Source organism: Martes martes (assembly GCF_963455335.1).
Source record: "Martes martes genome assembly, chromosome: 2".
NCBI lineage: Eukaryota > Metazoa > Chordata > Mammalia > Carnivora > Mustelidae > Martes > Martes martes.
The window spans coordinates 88,662,276-88,688,860 of NC_137889.1; the positions used below are offsets into that span (position 1 = coordinate 88,662,276).

At 41.1% G+C, this 26,585-nt stretch overlaps 1 protein-coding gene across 1 annotated transcript in view; it reads right to left on the bottom strand.

Annotated features, from left to right (window-relative positions):
• Positions 1 to 17: 17 nt before the first annotated feature.
• The window catches only part of SLC10A6 (solute carrier family 10 member 6), a 29,350-nt gene continuing 2,782 nt past the window's right edge, over positions 18 to 26,585 (bottom strand). Inside the window, exons 2-6 of the mRNA XM_080797746.1 lie at positions 14,089 to 14,207; positions 12,061 to 12,149; positions 9,366 to 9,541; positions 6,316 to 6,473; positions 18 to 1,661 (exon numbers count right to left, since the gene is read on the bottom strand). Coding sequence (XP_080653872.1) covers positions 1,447 to 1,661; positions 6,316 to 6,473; positions 9,366 to 9,541; positions 12,061 to 12,149; positions 14,089 to 14,207 — 757 coding nt within the window. The 3' untranslated portion in view covers positions 18 to 1,446. The remainder of the gene's footprint in view (positions 1,662 to 6,315; positions 6,474 to 9,365; positions 9,542 to 12,060; positions 12,150 to 14,088; positions 14,208 to 26,585) is intronic.

Sequence of the window (26,585 nt, forward strand, 5' to 3'; positions counted from 1 at the left end):
CACAAAAATGTAGATGCAAAATGGAATAACCATTTACATATTTAGTTCATAAAAGTCATAGGAAAATATATGAGAAATATTTTTAATAATATTTGAAGAGAGGGGGATGGATTTTGCCTATGCCAGACAGTACACACAGCAGAGGGTAAACTTGTTGAGCAAACCCCCAAACAGAACTTCCTGCAAATACATTCTCAAAAAGAAATACTTTCACAATTCATAACCTACACAAAAACATAAATATTCTACATTTGACAGATACCAAGGTCAAAAAGCATTTTTAAAAAGACTAATTCATGTAAAAAATACAAAGCTTCTATATGACAAAAGACATAGGAAAACAAAAAAGATTAAAAGTAGGTAAAATGTTGACAAAACAGGACAAAGGGTCATTATTTGTCATGTGTTACAATGTATCAATCAAAAAAGAAAGCAAATAGAAAGGCAAGCAAAGGACATGAATAGGCAAGTGATCATGAAAAATACTCTACTTCAGTCATAATTTTTTAAATGCAATCTTAAATGAGATATTTTCACAAATCGGAATTGATCATTCTTCAGACTGGTGCAGCTGTGGGAAGCCAGCCCCATTCGGTCACTGCTGTACATCATCCGACAGCGGCCTGCCCAACATTTTAATGTGAGTTTGGCCTGACATTTCAAGTTGTAGGAAGGGATCCTCTAAAAATACTTGCACAACAGTTCGGGTATTTGCAGCAGCATTATAATACCAATAAGTTCAAAGCTATCTAAATGTCCACAAATAAGGAATGGTTTAATAAGTTACAGTCCTTCTATGCAATGGAATACTTCTGTGAAGCCACTGTTCTAAAGAATGAGGTAGATCAACAAAAACTGACATGACAAGATTCTCCATACTATGTCATTAAATGACTTATGAAACAGTATATATGGAATGATCTCAATGTTTCTTAAAATGATATAACAAACAAAAATTAGAAGGCTATACATGTGCTTTTCATTAGAGAGTGAAAATATGGGGCATTCACATTTTGACCTCAAGTGGTCATTAATTCCCTCTACACTGTATTACATCTATAATCCCAAAAGATTTCCAAGCCCTTAAAAAATAACAACCGTTTCAGAAATGACCACATTTTTTTATGAGAGCTGTATGCAGTGGGAGGTGACATCTAATCCAGAATGACTTCTCATAACAACAGGGGTTACTCTTCACTGCATGGGAAGACAAGAACACACACAGCAGCCAGTAAATATATTGAGCAACACCCCCCCCAAAAAAAACTCCCTGAAGTAAGTGAAATACATTTTCAAAAATGGATCCAATGACAATTCACAAACCACATGAAAATATAAATATTCAAATATTCCCACAGGCCCTGCCAATGAGATCCACGCATCAGCTCTGCACTGTCTTTACTGGCCGCTGAGGAAGACGGAGACCGGGCAGGCCAGCAACCCTTACTAGGTACAAGAGGAGATGTGGCCGGATGGCTCAAGAGCTGTGTGGAGATCCATCGGCACTGAGGGTCCAGGAGTTAAGGCAACTTCTTCATTCACCTCCAAGAAAGCACTGGTCTCTTTGAGAGAAGCAGATTTCTTTTTATGGCAGCCTTCTGCACAACCTGTGTCTCTTTTTCTGTGTTCATTCTTCAGTCTCCTCTTGTACAACTTGTATGCTGGGTGTTAAAACATGCAAGTATTGAAAAATCACTTTAGCAAAGACTGTAATATTGTGATATCGTGTACTTTGGGGCCCTGTTTGCTTTGGGTCACATATGTGTAAACACACAGAAATGAAGAGGGAAAAGAGATGGAAAATGGGGTTCTAGTTCAAAAAGGCAACATAAGCAGGACGCCTGAGTGGCTCAGTTGGTTAAACATGTGTCTTTGGCTCAGGTCATGATCCCAGGCACCTAGGATTGAGTCCCGAATCAGGGTCTCTGCTCAGAGGAGAGGCTGCTTTTCCCTCTGCTTCTGCCTCTCTCCCCTGCTCATGCTTGCATGTTCTCTCTGTCTCTCTCTCCTCTCTCTCAAATAAATAAATAAAATCCTAAAAAAAAAAAAAAGAAGAAGAAGACGACGACGACAACAACATAAGCAGATCCTAAACTCATCTCCTCCCACAGACACATTAAGTTTCTCTGGGGAAAAAACCCTAAAAATGGTCCGAACAACCCCATAACATCAGACAAAAGGGAGGGAAACCACGTGAAAGTGGGTAGGAAAGACTGAGATGAAAACTCGCCATAAGCCTCACCCCAGACAGGCCACCCACAATCAGGAGGGAACTCAAAACATGGACCGTTTCCCTCAGAAGCCAAGGACTCATACCCCAGATTAGGCACCCCAACTTTTAATACAGGTATCTGAGAAACAAGCCCCCAAAACATCTGGCTTTTAAGACCAACAGGTCTGGAGCACATGAGAACCACAGATCTGTGGTGAATGGAGGAACTGCAAACCAACTGTCCTGCCCCAGGGCGCAGCACAGGAGCAGCCCCTTGAAAAATGCCCAGAACTTTATGCAGAAGAGACTCATTTCCTCATTTTACAGCATCAGACTGAGGCGCAGGAAAAGAAACAGACATCTAGGTCCAGGAAGAGAGTTCCATAATAAGACAAACTCAAAGAGAGCCATACCAAGACACATTATAATTAAAATATTAAAAGTTAAAAACAAAAGAGAATCATAAAAGCAGCAAGAGAAAAACAACTTGTTGCATACAGGGGGAACCCCATAAGACTATCCACAGATTTTTCAGCAGAAACTTCGCAGGCCAGAAGGAATGTCATGATACATTCAAAGTGCTGAAAGGAAAAAACTTCCAGTGAGGAACACTCTACCCAGCAGAATTATCATTCAGAAGCAGAGGTGAAATAAAGAGTTTTCCAGACAGGCAAAATCTAAAGGAGTTCATCAACACTTACAAGAAATATTAAAGGGACATCCTTAAGCTGAAAAGAAAGGGTGCTAACTAGTAATGAGAAAACATATGAAAGTATAAATCTCACTGGTAAAGATAAACATACAGAAAAGTAGTGAATTAATCACTTATAGAGCTAGTATGAAGGTTAAAAGACAAAAGTTGTAAAACTAATCAAAGTAATGAGTTAAGAAATACACAAAATAAAAAGATGTAAAATATGACCTAAAAAAAAAATGGAGGGGGAATAAAAATGTAGGGCTTTAGAATGTGTTCAAATTTAGGTTGTTACCAACTTAAAATAGACTATTATAAATACAAGTTGTTACATATAAGCCTCATGATAACCACCAAGCAGAAATCTACAGTAGATACACAAAAAAGGAGAAAGGAGTCTAAACAGACCGCTAAAGAAAGTCATCAAACCACAGAGGAGAAGAAAGGAACAGAAGAAGAAAGGACCTAGAAAGAGCCAGAAAACAATGTCAATGTCAGTAACTGCATGCCTAGTTATTTTAAATGTAAATGGACTAAAGTCTTCGAACAAAAGATTAAAGAGTGGCTGAATAGATTAAAAAACAAGACCCAATTCTATGTTGCCCACAGGAGACTCACTTCAGATTTAAGGACACACTGAAAAGTGAAGTGATGGAGAAAGACGTTTCATGCAAGTAGAAACCAAAAGAAAGCTGGGGTAGCTATACTCATATCGAACAAAATACACTTTAAAACAAAACCTGTAAAGAGAGACAAGGGCATTCCCTAATGGCAAAGTGGTCAATCCAACAAGAGGATATAACACTTAAATATATGCACATAACATAGGAATACCTAAATATATAAAGCAAATATTACCTAAAGGGAGAAATTATGAGCAATACAATAATAATATGGGACTTTGATACCCCACTTACATCAATGAATAGAATATCCAGACAGAAAATCAATAAAGAAACATTGGCCTTGAATGACACATTAGACCACATGGGCTTAACAGATATATAAAGAACATTCCATCCAAAAGCAACAGAATATATATTCTTCTCAAGAGCTCATGGAACATTCTCCAGGGTAGACCATATGTTAGGCCACAAAACAAGTCTTAACAAATTTGAAAAGATTAAAATCATAGCTAGCATCTTTTCTGACCACAATGGTATGAAACTAGAAATCAACTGCAAGAAGAAAACTGAAAATTCGCAAATATGTGGAGACTAAACAACATGCTGTTGAAAAACCAATGGGTCAACAAAGAAATGAGAAGTGAAAGAAAACACCTGAGACAAAGAAAAATGGAAATACAACATACCAAAACCAAGCTCACAGAGATAGAGAATAAATAAGTGGTTGCCCGGGGCTGGAGGGTGGGGGGTATGAGTGAAGGGAGTCAAAAGGTACAAACTTCCAGTTATCAAATCTGTGAGTCATGGGGATGCAAAGTACAGCATGGTGTCTGTAGTTGATAATACTGTATTATACAGTTGAAAGTTGCCAAGAGAGTAAGTCTTTAAAAGTTCTCATCACAATGAAAAAAAAACCTCTACATATGGGGCGGAAGTTAACTGGACTTACTGTGGTGATCATAATATATACAAATATGAATCATTTGTTGTATACCTGAAACTAATATAATGTATGTCAAGTATACCTCAATAAAAAAAGGAAGGTGGGACTATGGAGCAAAAGAACTCGGTGTATCAAAATGGCTATTTCTAGCCAAACTGTGGAAAGCGCCTAGATGTCCATCAACAGATGAATGGATAAAGAAGATGTGGTATATATACACAATGGAATACTATGCAGCCATCAAAAGACATGAAATCTTGCCATTTGCGACGACGTGGATGGAACTAGAGGGTATCATGCTTAGCGAAATAAGTCAATCGGAGAAATATAACTATCATATGATCTCTTTGATATGAGGAAGTGGAGATGCAAGGTGGGGGGGTTTGGGGGGAGGTAGGAAAAGAAAAAATGAAAAGATGGGATTGGGAGGGAGACAAACCATAAAAGACTCAATCTCAAGAAACAGACTGAGGGTTGCGGGGGGGAAGGGGGATGGGAGAGGGTGGTGGGGAAATGGACATTGGGGAGGGTATGTGCTATGATGAGTGCTGTGAAATGTGTAAACCTGGCGATTCACAGACCTGTACCCCTGGGGATAAAAATACATTATATGTTTATTAAAATAAAAAAATTAAAAAAAAAATGGCTATTTCTATCTGGAATGGACCATTTGCGATTGAGGTCACTGACAGCTCACGCATACATTCTTTCAGGCCACTGGTGGCTCATCTATTCATTCATTTATTCAGTCAGTCAGTCAGTCAACCAGCAAAACCTGTGGAGTGCTTGCTCGCTATGAGTCAGGTGCTCCCCTGAGTGCTGGGAGATAGCTGGGAACAAGCCTGACATGTTCCTTCCTTCACAACCGCACTAAAGAGAAGAAATTAAAACTTAGATCTAAGACCAATGAGTTTTACTCTGTGAAGATTTCTCTTATTTTGTGGCAAAATTAAACCCCAAGTATTCCTTATGTCGACTGTTATATAAGCAATCAGTGTATAATCAGTCATATCAGTATGAATGAGTATAACTCAGACCCTGTCTCCTGATAACAGCGAAAAATTACAATGGCCCAAGATGAAAATATATGTGTGTGTATGTACTGACGTCTTTTTTTAAAAAGACTTGTTTATTTACTTGGGAGGGGGTATGAGCAGAGGGAATCTTCAAGCAGACTCCCTGCTGAGTGCAGTGCCTGACATGGGGCTCAATCTCCCAACCCTGAGACCATGACCTGAGCCGAAACCAAGAGTCAAGATGCTTAACCGATTGAGCCATCCAGGTGCCCTCATTGGTATCTTTTTAAATTTACTTTCTGTGAACGCACCTAAGGACTGACTCTAAAATGATGTATATTTGGCTGTATGGATTTTTATATATCCCATATATATGATACCCGTGTATACAAGTGTGTAATTCAATATCTGTGTATGTTTCATATTTCATTGTTGGAAAATATTTCACAACCATTCAGCACAATTCTTAGTCACAGAAGCATTGTGAAATAACTTGGCATTTGGAAGACTTCACGGCTCTTGATGAAACATAACAAATGTCATTTTGAAGATAAATTATTGCTCCTGGAAACTTATCAAGTCCTAGCATCCAAGTTCTAATAGTACACTGTTTTTTGTGAAGCATGTTTGTTTATAAGTTTACTTTCACATATTTTAATATTTTTGTTATGAAAGCAAAGGAATGTGTACACTTTGTTTTCCCCAAAAATGGCAGGCTAACAATGTACCACAAGAGTAGCACGTGCATGTTCAGATTGAAAAAGAAGTTAGTAAACTGGACTGACAATTTTCAACCAAATCTACCCAATGGAGGCTCTCCTCACCTGCAACAATGAGAAATCCATCCAACAGCTGGAAGAGTCCATAGGCCAATGGGAAACTAAGCATCTGGACCAACTGCTTGGTGGTGAAAGACAGCTGGAGCATGGTGACACACATCTGAATATTCTGAGCTCCAGTTTCTAAGGAAATCGTCCTGCACCTACCAAGGAAAGCATTTTTCAAAAGTTACTAGCAATAAGGACTCTTAAATTTTTCTCTTCTATATAGCAATAAATGTAAGCTATGAGGTTAGGCCACTAAAAATGTTTACTCATTTAATAATTATTTGCTGAGTGTGTCTGCTCTGCAGGTGGCCTTCCTGAGAGGCACTTCAGAACAGGACCCTAGGAACCTACCTGAGGAATCTGGGTGGAAAGACATGATCGACACACAGGAAAGGTCCAGTAACAACACAAGACAAAATATGATCGTGGGTCAGGGAGATGCTATAAAAATTCAGAAAAGTAGGGGGCGCCTGGGTTGGCTCAGTGGGTTAAAGCCTATGCCTTCGGCTCAGGTCATGATCCCAGGGTCCTGGGATCGAGCCCCGCATCGTGCTCTCTGCTCAGTAGGGAGCCTGCTTCCTCCTCTCTCTCTGCCTGCCTCTTTGCCTACTTGTGATCTCTGTCAAGCGAATAAATAAAATCTTTAAAAAAAAAAAAGTTTAAAAAAAATTTCAGAAAAGTGGCATAAATGGTTAGAGAAGGCTTTAAAGAAGCAAAGGCAGATGAAACAGTGATGGTGGGAGAGTCACTGAATGTGGGACGGTGGCTGCAATTAACGTTCCAGGGACAGGTATGAGCTGTGCCTACTAGGAGGCAGTACATGTGCCGTGAGCCAGTCTACATGGAGTGAGGATTGGAGAGGAGAATGGAAAGGTGAACAGAGATATGAAACAGTAGGAATGAAATAAAACTTGAAGGTAAACATAAAAACCCTAAATGAAAGTCAATGTCTAAAACCACCTATCTAAAATTCTTTGGTGAAAGAGTTTAGGAACGCAATTTTCCTTCTTTCTACTTTTCTGTAGTTTTCTAATTGCAAAAAGAGAGAGAGAGAGAGAGAGAGAGAGATAAGCCTCACTTGAAATAGAAAAATCAAGAGGGAGTAAAAGGAAGACATTAGCAGGACATCATGGGTTGGGTTAAGCAGTTTCATCTGTCTTCAGTTTATAAAGGGGGCCTTCGGGTTTCCATAGATGGAAGTGAAGAGAGGAAAGAGGTGTTTCCGAATATAAACCAGCATCTCTCTACAAGCTGGTGTGGAATATGGAGGTAACCAGGGGAGGTATAATGTGGGCATGAAAATACTGGTACAGGGCAAGTTCTGCAGCTCTTTTTTTATTTGTGCTTTCTCTCTGGCTTGCTTTGCTTTGCTTTCTTTAGACCACTCTCCTTTCAGACCCTACCAATTACTTGAGATGATTAAGCTGCAAAGCTGGACCTCAAACCTGGACCATTCACAAGGCAAATGCAGTATATCAATCCTGATCCTTCTCTAGCCATCAGGTATGAAAAAAAAACAAGATTGTTAACTACCTTTGGCCATAGGAATACTTCCTCTCCAGATTCAGTTATATTTCAACCACTCAGCAGTCTGTGTTCCTGACTATTGGCTTTGCAAAAAAACCCAGTTCAATTCCTAACTCCGCCACATTCTGGCTCTGTGAACTTGGTCACGTTACTTAATGTCTTGAAGGATTCGCTCATCTGTAGAATGAGAGTACTAATCATAACTACTTCTCAGGCTTGTAGTAAAAAGTAAATGAGATAGCACAGAGTCTTACCCTATACCTGGGATGATCCTAAATGTTCCCCAAGTAGACTAAAAAGAGATTTCTACTACAAAATAAAAATCAAAATACATACCACTTTCTGTTCTCTTTTACTTAAATCTATCTTTGAAGCTTTTTCATCTCCCAAACTCCACCTCTGAAGTTCAACCATCTAGTTCACTTTTCTTCAGTTATTCTTTTTTAACTTCAGAAGTGGTATATACTTATTGGAAACCTCAGGAAATATACTCCAAAACTTAGTAAACTAAAATTACTCTTAATCCTACTACTCAAAATTAAACAGTATTAGCATATGGTGTAGTTCTTCTAGTATTTTTCCATGCATAAAGTTCTTTTGCTTTCTTCCACAAAATGGGAATCAAAATGTATCCCATTTTCTATTCTCTTTTAAATTTATCTTTTAAGTATTTTCCAAAAGCATTAAAATTGATGCATCATATTCCATCACATAGACACACCATGAATTAAGTATCTCCCTATTGTTAGATATTTAATTGTTTCTATTTTTAGATTTATAAATAACACTGCAATTAACATCCTTGCACATCAATATTTGTGTGCTTATCTGAGAGTCCTAGCTTCAGGACAGATTTCTAGAAGTAAAATCACTGAGTGAACAGCTATAAATATGTATAAGACTACTGATATGACTAAACTGCCTTCTGGTGAGTTTTTGCCAATTTATGTTCCCTCCAACATTGTATGTTAATACTCATCTATAGATATAACAACATGGAGTACTACCATTTTTAATGTTTCACAAATTTATAAATTATATGCCCCAACTTGTAATGATAATATGTCAGATAAATTCCTTTCTTATGTCTCCAGTTTGTCCTTTCTCCTCTTGTCCCTTAGAACTAGCACTTTTATAGAATTTGGCATAAGCTGTGGATAAATGTTTTATCTCTTGAATTTTGCTCATACTCTAGAATGATCTCTATATTTAAAGAGACCATCTTACCCCTATCTGGTTACTAGAATAAGAAGAGAAATGTGTCCAGATTTCAACACACGGTGTTAACACCCCAATCCTAATTTCATAGACTACAATTTCCCATCAACCTGGCCTTTACTCTCATTTACGTAAGAACTACCATGATCTTTTCACCCTCTCTGTGTTGAGTTATCCTGTTCCATCCACCTTGTAAGTCAAAACTCTTCATGTCTCCTGACACAGCCAGGCAGCAAACCTGCCAGGGGCTGACTGTTTACTTTATCCTCCTCCAAAAAAGTGTAGGGATCATTGAACTGTACCTCTGCCAAGACTGGTGGGTAAGAAGTGCCAGCAGAAAGCCCGTGACATGGCCAATCAAAGGAAAGATGAAACTGATGGTCAGAAGAGTGATGTCTGAATTCCAAGATCCTTTTGCCAACACCACACCAGCAACTGCGACCACCAAAAGGAGGACCCCACCAACAATGGCCCCAATCTAAAGCAAACCAATAAAATACATGTAAACATTGTGGTCTTTTAGTTCTATTTTGAAAAGTCCATCACTGTTCTAAGAAGCCAGGAACCTAGGTGTTTCGGAACAAAGAGGGGACTTACCACCAAATCCAATCTCATTTTACGGAAAAGAAACTTAAGCTCCAAACTGGTCAACTGACTTGTCTAAGCTGGAAACTGGTGAGGCTTGACACAATCTAAGTCTTATTTTATGTATTGTTTGCCTTGAAGTAGAGGATTTTGCCAGAAGGAACGGGTAGTGAAGATTTTCTTGGATAGGACAAACTCATGAGACAAGTGAAATCTGGCAATAAGTCTCCAATACCCTGCTACAGGCACTTCTCAGATCCTTCACTGGTAACCTCTTGTCTGAGGTCTGCGCTGCCTCGCCATCTGCCACTCTCTTCCTACCACCCCCTCGACTTCCAGTGGCTCCTTACTTGATCCCTGCCCTTCTCTCCTCCAAGTGAAATGCACACATTCTTTACTAGACAATCTGGGCTGACATTAATGTAACATAAGTACTAAGAGATACCTCTTTCCTCTCCCAAATGAATACTATTCTCCCTTGTATTGTTCAGCAAAAACAAGAAACCAACAAAAAGGAATTTCCAATAGTTTGAGTTTTAGATCAGAGAGAAAGGAAGCCAGACCCAGAATATTTGGAGGAAATTAAGACTTCATACCATGTAGACAACAAAGTATGTAGACAACCTAGTACGGCATCAATTGGGATTTGAAATGTTTTGAGGTATGGAAGAACACAGAGAGCAGAACAAAGCCAAAACAAGCCAATGCACCGTAGACCTGCTCCAAGATTATTTTTACTGCTCAACACAAAGACAGTCTGGGCTGCCGCTTAATGAGAAGATGCTAGAACACACAAAGAAGTCCTCTGATTGTTAGAATCCCTCTTTGTCTTTCTATCATAAAAGGATTTCAAAGTCTAAAAATTTACCAAGAGCAATGTGTTCAGAAAATATGTCATATCTAAAATTAACAAAGGACCAAGAACAGAAAATGAAACTATATCAGAATAATGATTAACTTATCCTAGTTTTCTACTAAGGTGCTCCAGAATATTTATGCATATTATTAAATATTTTTTGCCACACAGCCTATGAAATAGGCAAAAGAAAGGGGTTTTAAATCTGCTCTTTACATACAATAAATGTCACCTACAGAAAATTTACGTGATTTCTCCACTGACACTAAGGGACTAACAGAGGATCTGGAAACACCAAAATTAACAAAACAGAGTACGTGATAGTACTTTATCAGAAATAGAGTATTTGAAAAGTAAGAGGTTCCCATGATCACACTCCGTCCTCTTGCTTTGCAAACAAAATTACAGCATACACTACCACGCTGGCCATTCTCTCCCACTGAAATAACAGTCTCACACTCAAATGCAATCCAAATGTGCAACACTGAAGCCTTCCTCCAGCTCTCTGTCTGCTTGTCAACTCCTCTTCCCCACTTCATCTCACTGGAGGAATCGTGGGAGTTGTTCCGTCTTGTGCCGAAAGGAGAAAACAGCAGCCTTTGGTGTGGGTACATGGAGAGGCATGTGGGGCTACAGGGCAAGAATGAAATCATAAACCCCGAACTCAAATGAACTGAGATGTATTCGTTGAACCTCCAATTAGCCCCAAATGTCTGTTTCTCTAGAAATGTAAAATGTAAGTAGGGCATCGTAAAAATCTTCATTAAGCAGCACATGACACAATTTTACATCCTCCAAAATGATTCATACTTGGAAAAATTGAAAACACCCTAGGTTGTTGACACATTTGTTGAGAATGCCTCAACATTTTTTAAAGCTATTCTTATATTCTTAGAAGTCATTTTTAGGTATTTTTAAAAGTTATTTTAGAGATCTTTTTCACACAAGGCATGTGCCTGTTCCTCCAGCAGACAGAGGACAATGCTGGGAAGTCAAGAAGAGGTAGGAGGTTCTAGCTGCCATCACTCCATGGCCAGACTCCTCAGTGCATTCTGCACAATTTCACTTTGACAATTGTTCACGTGGTCAGCAGCCCTTGTTTGTGTGCACAAACTACAATCTCGGAAGCTTCTTTGGGAATGCTTCTGAAACCCCCCCCTTTTTCATGGAAACACCCCTACTCTTCACCCTGGGCCTCCACCCCTGCACACCTGACCAGCATTGACCTCAACAGCACTCATGTGGAGCCTGGTAAAGACATGGGCTCTGGGTTCTCTCTGGCCACACACACGCCGTAGCTTTATAGTCACTAAAGCAAGAGTCCCACACTCGCCAGTGTGTCCTAAGCCTCAGTGTGTGGGCCAAAGGGAATGACAGAGCATGGCTGACAAGAGTGGAAGAAATAGGGAGGCTAGACCCAAAAATACAGGACACGTAAGGACAATTGCTGGGGGTGGGGCTCTATCCGACTGGCCCGTCTGTTCAGTCACTGTCTCCATCCGTCTTTCCAGTCTCTGCGTGTAAGGATGCATTTACCACCATCGGGAGCTGCTTACCTTGAGGATGATTTTGGATTGCTTAGGCCACCTGTAATTCACATAGATTCCGAAGGCCACGGGGATGGTCAGGCACACAAGGGTGATTCCTGGGGAGAAGAAATATCCATCAGACGGTATCCCCTCTCCCCTGGACTGCCCAGTCCTCAACCATTTCTATTTCCATTAGATAAAAGCTTTAATTAATGCTGCATTTTATTTCTGGATCTGCCTCCAAATGTAAAGTAAGAAAAAAAAACCTCTGGAAGACGGTGTTTGAAGGGTATACATTATGACTGAATGCCACTGTTCATGTCCCATCATTTCTCTCTCAAAATCCCTCTGATGACGACGTGGAATTTTAGAGATGAACAGAAATGTAAAAATTAGAAAACAGGAGGAGTCAGCAAACTTCTTTGATTGCTACGCAGGGGGTCACCCCTCTATGACCACAGCTCCTACTTCCCCATTTAAAGCCAACGGGTCATCTGTTTCACAAAGTAAAGAATACCTATTGCAGATATAAAAACAGCGTCTATTCCACATACCAAAACAATTTCTCATATTCTGCAAGTGTAGCCAAGTAACCCAAAGGTGGGCGGGGAAAGAAATGCCTTCTAATTAGCGCAAGTGAATAAAAGCATTGAAGGCAGGCTCCGAAGAGCAGAGATCCACTTGCTTCCAAATCTGGCCAAATGCCTGAAAAACTGGCTGCAAAGTTATATGAGTTGCTCCTAATATGTTGGGTTTTGTTCACAAGTGCCTTTTAGAGTATATTATCTAAACGGAATATGTAAACAACTTACTAATTGGAAAAAGTTGTGCATAAAATTATGATTTCCAATATTTCACTCAAATTTTACAAACTCAGTAGGCTCCAGTGGTTAGGAGAACATGGCTCTATTTGTGTTTTTGAACTGTGGGCCCTGGGCTGTAAAGCTCTCCAAGTGATTATTTGAGACTCCAGACAAGATAATTTTAAGAATCACAGTTTCAGCCAATTCTCCAAAGACTCTGAGCAAAGGAGAATAACCAGATCATTTTACCAAGGCTTTCTTCCCAGGCTAGTAAGTCAACTGAGATCTCTAGAAAAAGGGAAGAGTCTGGGGCACCGGGGTGGCTCAGTCTTTAAGCATCTGTTTTTGGCTCAGGTCATGATCCCCGGGTCCTGGGATCGAGGACGGTGTCGGGTGTCCCACTCTACTGGAAGCCTGCTTCTCCTTCTCCCACTCCCCCTGCTTGTGTTCCCTCTCTCACTCTCTGTCAAATAAATAAACAAAGTCTTCTCTTTTTTTTGGACAGAGAGAGAGAGAGAGAGCTCAAGTAGGCAGAGAGGCAGGCAGAGAGAGAGAGGAGGAAGCAGGCTCCCCGCTGAGCAGAGAGCCCGATGCAGGGCTTGATCCCAGGACCCTGAGATCATGACCCGAGCTGAAGGCAGAGGCTTAACCCACTGAGCCACCAGGTGCCCCTAAAATCTTTTTAAAATGGGGGACAGAGTTTAATGAGAAATGACGGTTTTGAAAGGAGCTATGGAAGAAGTATGGGTATGGTTGTGGCATGAGGATGCGCTCTAATAATAGAAAGGAGTCATTCATGTTGGATCAGTAAAAATGTCAAGGCTCACAGGCTTACTTTGGGGAAGTAAGGTCTCATTAGACCCACTGTGATCCAGTTAACCTTTGGATCTTAACAAGACCAATGGCTTTGTAGTGCGCTATATAAGCGTGCTTTCAATAAGTAACTTCTCTTTCTTTATTTTCAGATGGGAACTCTTGTAAGGTTAAAAGCTTGGATTTTGCCATCAGATCCCTGAGTCAGAATTCAATTCTTCACTCATCAGCAGCACAAACTTGGTAAGGTTACTTAACAGATTCTATGATCCTAAAAACCTAGGAAGTGGAACCGGTCATAGAATCTATATAGAAGTGTCGGAGAATGTGTTCATTTAGAAACCCACAGAGAAGACACGCGTAACAAATGCCAGCTCTTATCATTCCCATCACCATTACTATTACTATTACTATTCTGTTCCATCAGCCCCATACAGACCTATGTTCTGATACGGGATGGTAAGATTCTGCTCAAGATTCCAGGACAAGGTGTAGACATACAGGCAGAGCGGCATCATTCCCAGAGCGGCCACTGTGGAACAGGTTGTCATGGTGATGCTGAAAGTGAAATTAAAATGATGCTTAAAAGAAGTTTGAGGGGTGCCTGGCTTGCTCAGTCAGTGGAGCGTGTGACTCTTGATCTCAGGGTCATGAGTTCAAGCCCCACACTGGGCATGGAGCCTACTTTAAAAAAAAAAAAAAAAAAAAAGAGGAAGAGTTTGAAATGATGGATTTAAGTCCTGACCAAAAGCAACACCCAGGGCACACCTTAGAGATTTCATGGGGCAAGTTACTTGAAGCTCACTCCTGTCTTGTGACTCAACAAATGACAGCTGTATTTGTGGTCTATAAAGAGATTTCCAGCAGTATTTGACACTCATCCATTAACCCATATTTATTTGAGAACCTACTCGTCCTCAGTGTTCTGGTAGGTACCATAAGGGTTTTTGTTGTTGTTGTTGTTGTTGTTGTTGTTGTTTTTGCTTTATACAGTTTTTTTCCCTATTGAGCTATAATTCATAAAGCATAAAATTCATTATTTCAAGTGTTTTAATATATTCACAAGACTGTGCAACATTCTCTATTTCCATAATTTTTTATCAACCCAAAAAGAAACCCCACCCCCTTAGCTGTTGCTCCTCATGCTCTTCTTTTCCTTGTCCCTGGCAACCAGTGATCCACTTTCTGTCTTTATAGGATTTCCCATTCTGGACCTTTCATATGAATACTGTCATACAATATGTGGCCTTTTTTGTGTGTCTGGCCCTTTCACTTAGCATAATTTTTTGAGCTTCAGCCACACTTTATTTTTTTTTCTTTTTTTAAATTTTATTTATTTGATAGAGAGATCACAAGTAGGCAGAGAGGAAGGCAGAGGGAGAGGGAGAAGCAGGCTCCCCACCGAGCAGAAAGCCCAATGTGGGGCTCGATCCCACGACCCTGAGATCATGACCTGAGCTGAAGGCAGAGGCTTAACCCACTGAGCCACCCAGGCGCCCCTCAGCCACATTTTAGCATGTATCAGCACGCCATTCCTTTTCATGATAAAGTAATAGTCTATTGCTTGGGTAGACCACATTATTGCTGCCCTTCCATTAACTGAGAGACATTTGAGGAGTTTCCAATTTTGGGCTATTATGAATAATGCAGCTATGAATATGTGTGCACAATTTTTTGTGCAGACATGAATTCAGTTCTCTCAGGTGGATACCAGGAGTGGAACTGCTGGAGCACAGCTGAACTTGCTCAGGAAATGCTATTTCCAAAGCAGCTGCACCATTTTACACACCTGCCATCAATCCATGAAGGTGTCCTGTTAAAAATGTTTGCCTTAGGAACGCCTGGGTGGCTCAGTCGGTTGAGCGTCCGACTCTTGGCGTCGGCTCAGGTCATGATCTCATGGGTCCTAGGATCAAGCCCCATGTAGAGCTCCATATTCAGCAGCCGTCTGCTTGGCTATTCTCTCCCCCTCCAGCCTCCCCTGTTCTCTTTCTCTCAAATAAGTAAATCTTTTTTTAAAATGTTTGTATTTTTAGAAGTTTGCATAAATATTCATAAGGAATATTGGTCTGTAGCTTTGTGCTTGCATAATTTCTTTGTCTAATTTTGCTACCACGAAATGGAAATAGGGCAAGTCTGCCACAAGGCTAAGCATTTGCCCAGCGTGAAGTGCTATAAATATCTGTCAGAAGAAGTTACCCAAACACCGCATGCACCAAGAAGATTCCAAGGGACACAAAAGGGACCCCCCAGCACAGATTCTCAGACAGAACAAGCTGGACAGAGCCAGAGAATTTACAGAACCATAGCAAGAAAGAATTGATGTGGGATGCTAGACTCAATTAGAAGTCTGCTTTGAATTCTAACATTGTATAATCCCATGATTAGAAAGAGGAATTGGAGTGGTGCGTTGCAATCGAAAGTAAGATTTCTGGACTACAAAGTGGTGCTGTAGTTGACAAAAGAACTGGTCACTTAGCAACAACCTGGGGGGGGGGGGTACACATTAAGTTAGGGATGACAACAGGACATGCATCAGAAATATCCTGGGTGGGCAAAGGAAAACTCAGGACCACAGCTGCTGTCAGCACTAGACTTGGGAATCTGACCATATTGGGAAGTGAAATGTAGGTGCAGGAGCTGAAAGAACCAAATGCAAACAGCCTGACCACAGCCACGCCACACAGCTTTACTGGGGAAAAAATGACAATAATCAGAACAGAGTTTTGGTCTTGGTTAAACAAAGCTGGAATAATTTCTTTTTATTTTTTTTTAAGATTTTATTTATGTATTTGACAGAGAGAGACACAGTGAGAGAGGGAACACAAGCAGAGGGAGAAGGAGAGGGAGAAGCAGGCTTCCCGCCGAGCAGGGAGCCCTATGTGGGGCTCCACCCCAGGACCCCGGGATTAGGACCTGAGCCAAAGGCAGACGCTTAATGACTGAGCCACCCAGCCACCCCAAAGCTGGAATGATTTCTGGTAGACGATTCATTTCTCTTTGTTGTGATTGAGATTGTCTCCAAGTGAAAAGGATAACAAATTTAGTACTGTGAGTCTTGAGGATTTGCAAGTACATTAATATATAGGAGTAAAAATCCTTTAGTTTAGAACCTTTAAAGATCCTTTTTCCTTTTCTTCTTTTTTTTTTTTTTTAAGAAGACGGGGAGAGGCAGAGTGAGAGGGATGGAGAGAATAAGCAGGCTCCATGCCCCGTGTTGAGCCCTTGTGGGGCTCAATCTCACGACCCTGAGATCATGACCTATGAAAACTCTTGACTACCACAGTTTTATTGCATCGTACAGAATGCTATTGCTTCATAAATTTATAATATGTTATTTCTATTTTTTCCAAATATATAAAGTCTTATTTTTCTAAGTCTTTACATTTCCTAACTGGAGAACAGGAATTAGTCACACAGTAAAATGCACAGCTTCGTGCAAGGAGGAAAGCATGCATAATGAGAGACTAGGGGCTCAGGGAGCAGACCCCCTACTCTGGACAGGGGCAAGGGAGGGGAGCCACGGTGCATGTAGAGAAAGAGCAGAGGAGTGGACGGAGAGCTAGGAGAACATGCTTCTTGAAAGCTGAGAAAAAAGAGCCTTTGAATGAAAGCTAAATGCCAACAGAAGATCAAAAAGGATGAGAGCCCAAGAAGTGGATTTGGGACCATCCAACCTTCCCCCAGTTTTTTGTGCCTCCACCTCAGAACCATCCTTTCCTCCTTCACCTCCGCTCCCAACTCCCAAGCATGGGCTGTCCTTTGTCCCCTCTGGGTGACGGAACCAGTGAAAGAGTCATTAAAATTAGGGGAACTAGGTAAATGGAAATCAGATGTCCTCCAGGCCAATAAAATATTTTTTATTGCAGGGCAAAATTACACAACCTGTCTAAGCACATACAAACTGTTTCTAGACAATTAATGCTGCTCTGTTTGATGAGGTGAGGCAAATAGAGCATCACATAACACAACCCGGGGGTAGAGCTAGAGTCTGTCCACCTCAACTCCGGATCCGGGAGTCTGGAAACCTTTGAAGAGTCATTGTTTGAGTGCTCACCGCAGACTGCCTTGTGCAGAGTACACACCCACTCTGCGTCCTGGGCACAAATGGCCAAGAGACTGAGAGGCACACCACTTTCCAGCCCACCTCAGGAGCGCACCTTTATGGGAAACTGATTAGCACAGCTCCCAGTCTGAAGATTCAGGATTTTTTCTATCAGATTCTACATTGAGGGGCTTTGCTGTAAATATAGTATGATGCATACATGGCTTGGGGATATTGAAAGCATTTTCCACCCAAACCTGGCTGGCCATGGGCTTATCCTTTCTCAGTGCCATGGTGTAGCTCTCTGCACTTAGAATGTTCACCCTGGAGGAACAGCTGGCATTGCCCTCTAGACATTTTTATTGGCCTTACCTCATATACCATACCCTACACCAGTGCTTGTTACCTGTCGATGTGTGGCAGGCTGGCTAACTGTGAGTTGCTTGAGGACAAGGACCTTATTGGCTTTGAACCTGGCAGTCTCATGCTATGGCACACTGGAGGAGTTCTTTAAATAATTACTGAATAAATGTATGAATCAAAGAAAGAACCAATGTGTCAGTACATTGGTGCTAGGACAATGCTCTCTCTGCCTTCCTCCTATGTCATGTATCTGAAAGTGAACCTTGAAAATCTTAGTGAAATGATCCCTTTACACTGAATTGCAGTGGCAAACCTCTCAGTAGTAATCCAGAAAAAGACAGATTTTCTACTAAATAACTAAAATCAAGCTTTTTCAATTACAAATATAAATAACATTTTAAGGAGCAAATATTTAGCTGATGGGTACCCTTTTCAGAACTCCAGACTTAGGGGGCACCTGGGTGGCTCAGTCGGTTAAGTGTCTGCCTTTGGCTCAGGTCATGATCTCAGGTCCTGGGACTGAGTCCCCTCTGGGGCTGCCTACTCAGCAAGGAGACTGCTTCTCCTTCTCCCTCTGCCTCTCACCTCCCGCCCCCCACTCATGCTTTCTGTGTCTCTCAAATAAATAAAATCTTTAAAAATTTTTTAATTAAAAAAAAAAAAAGAAACTCAGACCTAGGTAATTCACAAGTGAATATATATTTCCCTTCTCTTATTTCTTTTAATCAGTCCTTCTATTTTCTTTAGTTTTTTGTTTCCTTAAGTTTTTCTTTTACACACTCCTATTTTATAGTTGCTTGTTTCAATGAATAGAGGCTTTTTCTTTCTTCTTTCTTTTTAGCTTTGTTTTTTCTTTTTAAAGCAATCACACAGTACACCTTACTCTGTGGCTTGGTTGCTTTTTTCTTCCCCTTAATCATAGATATCCCTTCAGGGCAATACATGTAGCTTAAATTCTTTCACTTAAAGAATGCAGAGTACACCATAATCTAAATATGCCATGTCTTCAATCACTTCATTAGTGATGAATAAATTGCTTTGAGTGCTTTTCCACTATAAAGAAAGTTATGATAAACATTCTTATATGTATTTCACTTGAAATAATTCTTTTATTTCTGTAGAATAGATTCCTCAAAATGGAATTGCTATGTCAAAGGTCTGGTTTTTATTTCAATAGATACCACCATATTATTCTCTAAAAAGACTGTTACATTTCACAATCTTGCCCAGTACTGGATACAATCAATCCCTTTTAATTCTCATGAGAACATTGAAAAATACACCTGTTAGGGGGCCTGGGTGGCTCAGCTGGTTAAGTGACTGCCTTTGGCTTAGGTCATGATCCTGGAGTTCCAGGATCCAGTCCTGCATCTCACTCCCTGCTCAGTGGGAAATAAATCTGCTTCTCCCTCTGCCCCTCCCCCCTCTCATGCTTTCTCTCTCTCATTCTCTCTCTCAAATAAATAAAATCTAAAAAAAAAAGAAAAATATACCTGTTATTTTATTATACACTTCTCTATGAGCTTGTGCTTTCTTTCATACTTACTGACTTCTTGGATGTCCTCTGTAAACAGCTTTGTTTGTCTGACTTTTTCTTCTCTACTTGTAGGAGCTCTTTTAAAATTAGATTATGTATCATCATGTATAATACAAAATAGCTTCTGCAAACTTGTATATTTTTTACTACACTCATGGCAATACACTGAGATACTCTTATCTGTCCATTTTTTTAAAACATTGTATTTATTTGACAGAGAGCGAAACAGCAAGAGAGGGAACACAAGCAGGGGGAGTGGGAGAGGGAGAAGCAGGCTTCCTGATGCAGGGCTCTATCCCAGGACCCCAGGATCATGACCTGAGCCAAAGGCAGACACTTAAAGACTGAGCCAACCAGGCGCCCTCTGTCCATTTTTTTAATGGCTTCTGAGATTCTCTTGTTAAAGATTTCCTCCTATCCTAAGGGTATTCAAATGTTGTCCCCACTTCTTACTTTTTGTAGGTTGATACTTTATATTTATATTTTTAGCTCATTTAACATTTTTATTTTATATGGTGAAAGGTCTGAGGCTAATCTATGTCTTCTATATTGAGGGGCAAGTATGTCAAATACTATTCTTTAAATAAATAATTCTCCTGTAAATTGAAGTGCCAACCTCCTTATATGTTAAATGTCCAAAAGTATTCAGTGTATTTTTTTCCTAAGCAAATACCAGACTCCTAATTACAGTGTTTTCATAGTGTGTTTTCACATATACTAGAGCAAATACTTCCATTTAAATTTCTTTTTTAAGATTTTATTTATTTGACAAACAGAGATCACAAGTAGGCAGAGAGGCAGGCAGAGAGAGAGGAAGGGAGGCAGGCTCCCCGCCAAGCAGAGAGCCCAACGGGGGGCTCAATCCCAGGACCCTGGGACCATGACCTGAGCCGAAGGCAAAGGCTTTAATCCACTGAGCCACCCATGCGCCCCTCCACTTAAATATTTCTTTTCAAACTTTTCTTAGCAGTTTTTGCATATATTTTTGTTCTATATGAAGTTTAAAATTATTTTATCCTATTAACAAAGATTACTTGGAGCAGACTTCTTCCTACCTAGAGAACAGAGAAAGGAAGAAAAGCAATTTGCCACAGCTCTCAAAACTCTATCCACAAAGAGGGCATAAGGGAAGCTCTTCCAAATTCTTAACCTCTGATAATGCCACATTCCTTGGCTCTTGATATTACCAAGACCTGAAAGAAATTCCACATTACATCGCTTTAATCTTGAACTTCTGGAGAAGTTGCATAGCACTTTCCCACTGAATTGCTTTGGCACAAACAGCAGAGAAGCAAGATTCATAACTGTGGGAAGCAAATGTGAGATTTCTATCAGACTGAATCTTTATCCCTGATTACGTAGGTTTCTGCTTCTGTCCTTTACACAAATGTTCAAGCCCATGGTGCTTGATAGATGGTGCTCTGCCAACTGTTAGAAATACCCACGAAGTTTTTTCTCTCTCCCTCAAATGAGTAAATAAAATATTTTTTAAAAATGGGGCACCTGGGGCACCTGGGTGGCTCAGTGGGTTAAAGCCTCTGCCTTCAGCTCAGGTCATGATCTCAGGGTCCTGGGATTGAGCCCCGCATCAGGCTCTCTGTTCAGTGAGGAGCCTGCTTCCCTTCCTCTCTCTCTGCTTGCCTCTCTGCCTACTTGTGATCTCTGTCTGTCAAATGAATAAATAAAATCTTTAAAAAAATAAAAATAAAAATAAATAAATAAAAATAAAAAATAAAAAATAATGGGGCACCTGGTTGGCTCAGTCAGTTAAGCGTCCACCTTGGACTCAGGTCATGATCTCCAGTCCTGGGATTGAGCCACATGTTGGTCTCCCTGCTCAGTGGGGAGTCTGCTTCTGCCTCTCCCTCAGTCCCCTCCCCTGCTTGTGTGATCTCTGTCTGTCTCTCTGTCTCTCTCTCAAATGAATAAATAAAATCTTAAAAAAAAAAAAAAAGAAATACCCACAAAGCTGTAAAAGCACACAGTGAACATGTGAGAGTACAGTAGAAGTCACACCTTTCCTTTTACTGCCATGAAATCCCAATGTAGCATAAATGGAGGATATGGCTAACTGGGTCTCTTTGCTGTTCACATTTAGGAAAACTGTTGGCAAAAGCTGACTTCAGTATAACAAGATTCCACTTGCGCTGAGAAGAATGGTATCACCCTCCCCAAACCCTTACAGAGAATAATGAGACAGCTTCAGCAAGTCTGGACAAACAGGTAAATCCTGCCCCTCCATTAAAACAAGGAAATGACATATATATGCAGTATAGGAAAACACAGTGTCTATAAGCATACCATTTTGCAATTGGATTTAAATTATGTAAAGGTTGTTTTTGTATCAAACTAATAAAATTAGGAATTCTAACATTCAAAACTATGAAAGTACACACTTGCTTCTCTAGTGGAAAAAAATTAAAAACCATGTGGCTAGGCAAATGGACATGGAGTATGCTCTCAGCTCAGGTCAACCAACTTGGCCTTAGAAAAGAGTTCAAGGCCAGGTTTTCTATCCCCCAATCTAAATGTTATTCCTGTCTACTGCCTCTTCATAACAATAACTAGCATTTGTTGAGCATCACCTGCTAAGTATTATACCTCATGCTTTTAGGTATATGTTCCCTTTTCATCTATACAGTAACCATATAATAGGTATTTTTTAAGATTTATTTATTTATTTTAGAAGTACGGAGGGGTAGAGGTAGGGTGGGGGAAAGACAGTCTTAAGCCAACTCTGGGCTGAGCTAGGGGTCCGACATAGGGCTCAATCTCAGGACTCTGAGATCATGGATGTCCATGGAGTCATATGGATTCAATCGAAGTTCTGCCTCTTTTTTTTTTTTAAGATTTTATTTATTTATTTGAGAGGGAAAGAGAGAGCACAGGGGGGAGGAACAGAGGCAGAGGCTGAGGGAAAAGTAGACTCCCTGCTGAGCAAGGAGCTCAATGCAGGACTCCATTCCAAGACCCTGAGATCATGACCTGAGCTGAAGGCAGATATTTAACCAACTGAGCCATCCAGGCGCCCCGAAGTTCTGTCTCCTAAGATGATCTTCAGTTCCCTACCAGACCATATCAGCCTGACCTGAAGAATCCAAAGTTCTATTTTTCAGGTGTCTGCTGAAGGACCAAGAGCTACTTTAAAGGTCAAAGGCCAAAACTGGCCACTGAACCCCTCAGGCTCCAGGACACATCTAAATCCTTGGGGAAGAATGGACCTTGAATATCAAAAGTTGTCGAACTAAAGACAGTGTGGGTGGTCCTGAGTTACACCAGTAAACAGACCGCATTTCCAGAGGGGTTTTTATATCACACACAGGCAATCAGAAAGTTCCCTTCAGTTGTTCACTCGGCATTTGTGGAGCCCTTCCCACACCAGGCTGGCACTGAGCATGCAGAGGTGAGCAAGCCCTCAAGGAGACCGCAGAAGTCATGGGTCAGGCAGATGAGTAGCTTAGGGCATGCCATGCCCTCCTACAGATCACAAGCAGTACATATTTGGGGGGGCCTCAGTGGCTCAGTCATTGAGCATCTGGGGTCCTGGGATCGAGCCCCGCATGGGGCTCCCTGCTCAGCGGGGAGCCTGCTTCTTCTCCCTCTCCCACTCCCCTCTGCTTGTGTTCCCTCTCTTGCTGTCTCTCTCTGTCAAATAAATAATAAAATCTTAAAAAAAAAAAAAAAGAAGTAGTAGTAGTAGTACATATTTGGTGCTGTGGGGACAAAGAGGGCAGGCATCTCTGTCAAATAGTTTCAGAAAGAACACTGAAAACTGGGGTGGGGGGCAAGGGACACAGACTTTACAAACTGCTTTTCTTTTCCTATTGTCCAAAATACTTAAAACTTTAAAAAGGCCTCAGATCTACTTTGCTTTATACCCAAAAGAACTGAAAGCAGGAACTCCAACAGATATGCACATTCATAGCAGCATTATTCACAAAGCCAAACGATGGAATCGACGCAGTGTCCGTGGACAGATGAATGGACCTGGCGATCTGCACATGCATATGTATATACGGGATCTATACACACAATATACAGCCTTAAAAAGGAAGGATACTCTGACACATGATACAACATGGATGCACGCTGGAGACATTATGTTAAGTGAAATAAGTCAGAAAAGGACAGATATTGTACGATTTCACTTAGGTGAGACATGTAGTCCAATTCAAAGAGACAGAAGGGAGCTTGTGGTTGACAGGGTCTGAAGGGGAAGAGGGTTATCGTGTAATGAGTAGAGAGTTTCAGTCTGAGAAGATAAGAACTATGGTGAGATGGCCGCTGCTGATCCACAGCAAAGGCAGTGGACTAATGCCACTGAACTGTACCCTTGAAAATGATTAAAATGGTCGACTTTATGTTCTGTACATTTTAAAAGGACCTCAGAGAGTCTAATGCATTGATTCTACGAAAGAGGAAATTGAGGTCCACAGAAGTAATTATTCAAAGTCACACAGCTTCTTGAGCAGAGACGAAAACACAGACCCTGACACGGTGCTCTTTTGCCGGCCCCATACAAAGACGCATAGCATTTCGTGCCAGCTGAGATTCTAAGCACTTCATATATATTCATTCAACCCTCAGAACCACCCATGAGGCAGGTTATGCTTCCCCCTATTTTAGAAGTGAGGATACTGAAGCATAAAGAATTTTTTTTTTTAATTTTTGAGAGAGAGAGAGAGCACACAAGTGAGGAGGGGGAGCAGAGGGAGACAGAGAATCTTAAGCAGGCTCCACACTGGACGTGGAGTCCAAGGCGGGGCTAGTTCTTACAACTATGAGATGATGACCTGAAGTCAAGTCGGACACTTAAACCAACTGAGCCACCCAGGTGCCCCTGAAGCATAAAGAATTTATATAATCTGCCAAGATGACCCAGTTAGTAAGTGACAGCTCTGCTTGCTGGCCACAGGGTGCACTTAACCATTACAGTATAATGCCAAATCCTAGTTTTCACATCCTACCCTCAAAGGCAAGAATTCTGTCCATCTTTAGTACAGTAGATTGTAAAAAGGTCCCCAAGTGGGGCACCTGGGTGGCTCGGTGGGTTAAAGCCTCTGCTTTCGGCTCGGGTCATGGTCCTGGGGTCCTGGGGTCCTGGGATCGAGCCCCGCATCAGGATCTCTGCTCAGCGGGGATCCTGCTTCCTCTTCTCTGTCTCTGCCTGCCTCTCTGCCTACTTGTGATCTCTCTCTGTGTCAAGTGAATAAATAAAATCTTTAAGAAAAAAAAAAAAAGGTCCCCAATTCTTCACCCCGTTCTTAGCCATGCCCTCTGCAATTTGACCTTGCACCTCACCCATCAAGAGGCAGAAACTAATTCTCCATTCCTTGAATCTGGGCTGGTCTTGCAAAATGCACTGGCCAATGGGATGCGGTAGAAATGATGACGAACTGGTTTCCAGCCCAGATATCAAGAGACCTTGTATGCTTCCTCTTTTTCAAAACCCTGCTTCTATCATATGATCAGGTCTAGGCTAGCCTGCTGGAGAATGAGAGGCCTTGTGGAAGAGAATCCAGTAGTCCCAGATGAGGCCATCCAAGACCAATCTACATTTATCCAGTCGTCACACATGTAATAGAACCTAGCCAAGACAAGCTGAGCTCAGTCCAGGAATGGGGTAATTTTTTAGGCTCTTCATATATATACACCAGCCTCTTGCTTTCCAGAACAATTATAATGAAGAACAGTATTATGACTAGAAGGGACCGAATAGGCATTCCAGGCTGAGGGAATGGAAGTTGGGAAAGTGTGGGATATGTTCAGAGAACAGTGAGTAGTCCATTTTCACTACAGACTGGTTTGTGCTTATTGGGAAAAAAACCCCGAGAAGTAGGTTAGACCTGGCTTAATGTCTACCCAGGTCTCTAGGTGTTGAGAAGCCTTTATATGCATAACATGTCCATTTCTGATTACAATACCATAGGGAAGTGTTATTATTTCCAGTTACAGGAAAGAGTTACCACGTCAGGATTTAAATATAGACAGTCTGACCCCAGAGCTGCCTCATCCACATACTCTAAAACCATGGTGGAGAGACCCAAGATGGAGAGAAGACTGTGAAGATGCTACAATTGGCCAGGAAAGGAATTATGAGGGCCTCCCCTAAGGAACTGGCAGTGGAGAGGAGGAGGAAGCATTGGCTGTGAGTGACAAGCGAGAGGACGGGCCACAGGTCTAAACAACGGACTGAGTGAATGAGCTGAAGAATGAAAGGAGCCACAGGGGAATGCTTAGGTGGTGAGCCCAGGTGACTGAGACAGCGATGGGTGTTATCGTCTCACACACAGAATGCAGAAACTGGTTTATACATGTTGATTCTGAAACGCCCTGCTTGGGGTGAACACCTGGAGAACTGCAGGTAGACTGAATGAAGTACAGAATTAAGACATGAGAAATATGTTTGGGCGATCTGCACAAAGCTAGACCTCAATTTCCTCTTTTGTGAAACAAAGATGTTCTTCTAAAGTCCTATGGATTTTATCTAGCATGAAAACAGAATTGCTACAAAGGACTATCCGGGGACGCCTGGGTGGCTCAGTTGGTTAAGCGGCTGCCTTCGGCTCAGGTCATGATCCCAGCGTCCTGGGATCGAGTCCCACATCGGGCTCCTTGCTCAGCAGGGAGCCTGCTTCTCCCTCTGCCTCTGCCTGCCTCTCTGTCTGCCTGTGCTCACTCTCTCTGACAAATAAATAAATAAAATCTTTAAAAAAAAAAAAAAAAGGACTATCCGATTTTTTTTTTGTCTTGAAAGTTATTTTTGTTGGTAATCAAGTGGGAAGAAATGTAATGAACTTGGACACTCAATCAAGAACACTGAATTTTCTCCTAGTTGCAATTTTCACTGAGAATTAAGATTTTTGTTACTCGTTATCAATAAGCTTTTGAAAATCTAATGTTTAGTCACCGTTTTAAAATTTCATTTCTTACAGGGTTTGGTTCTGTTTTGTTTCTTGCTTATTTTTTGTTTGTGAGGTTCACGGTCAAA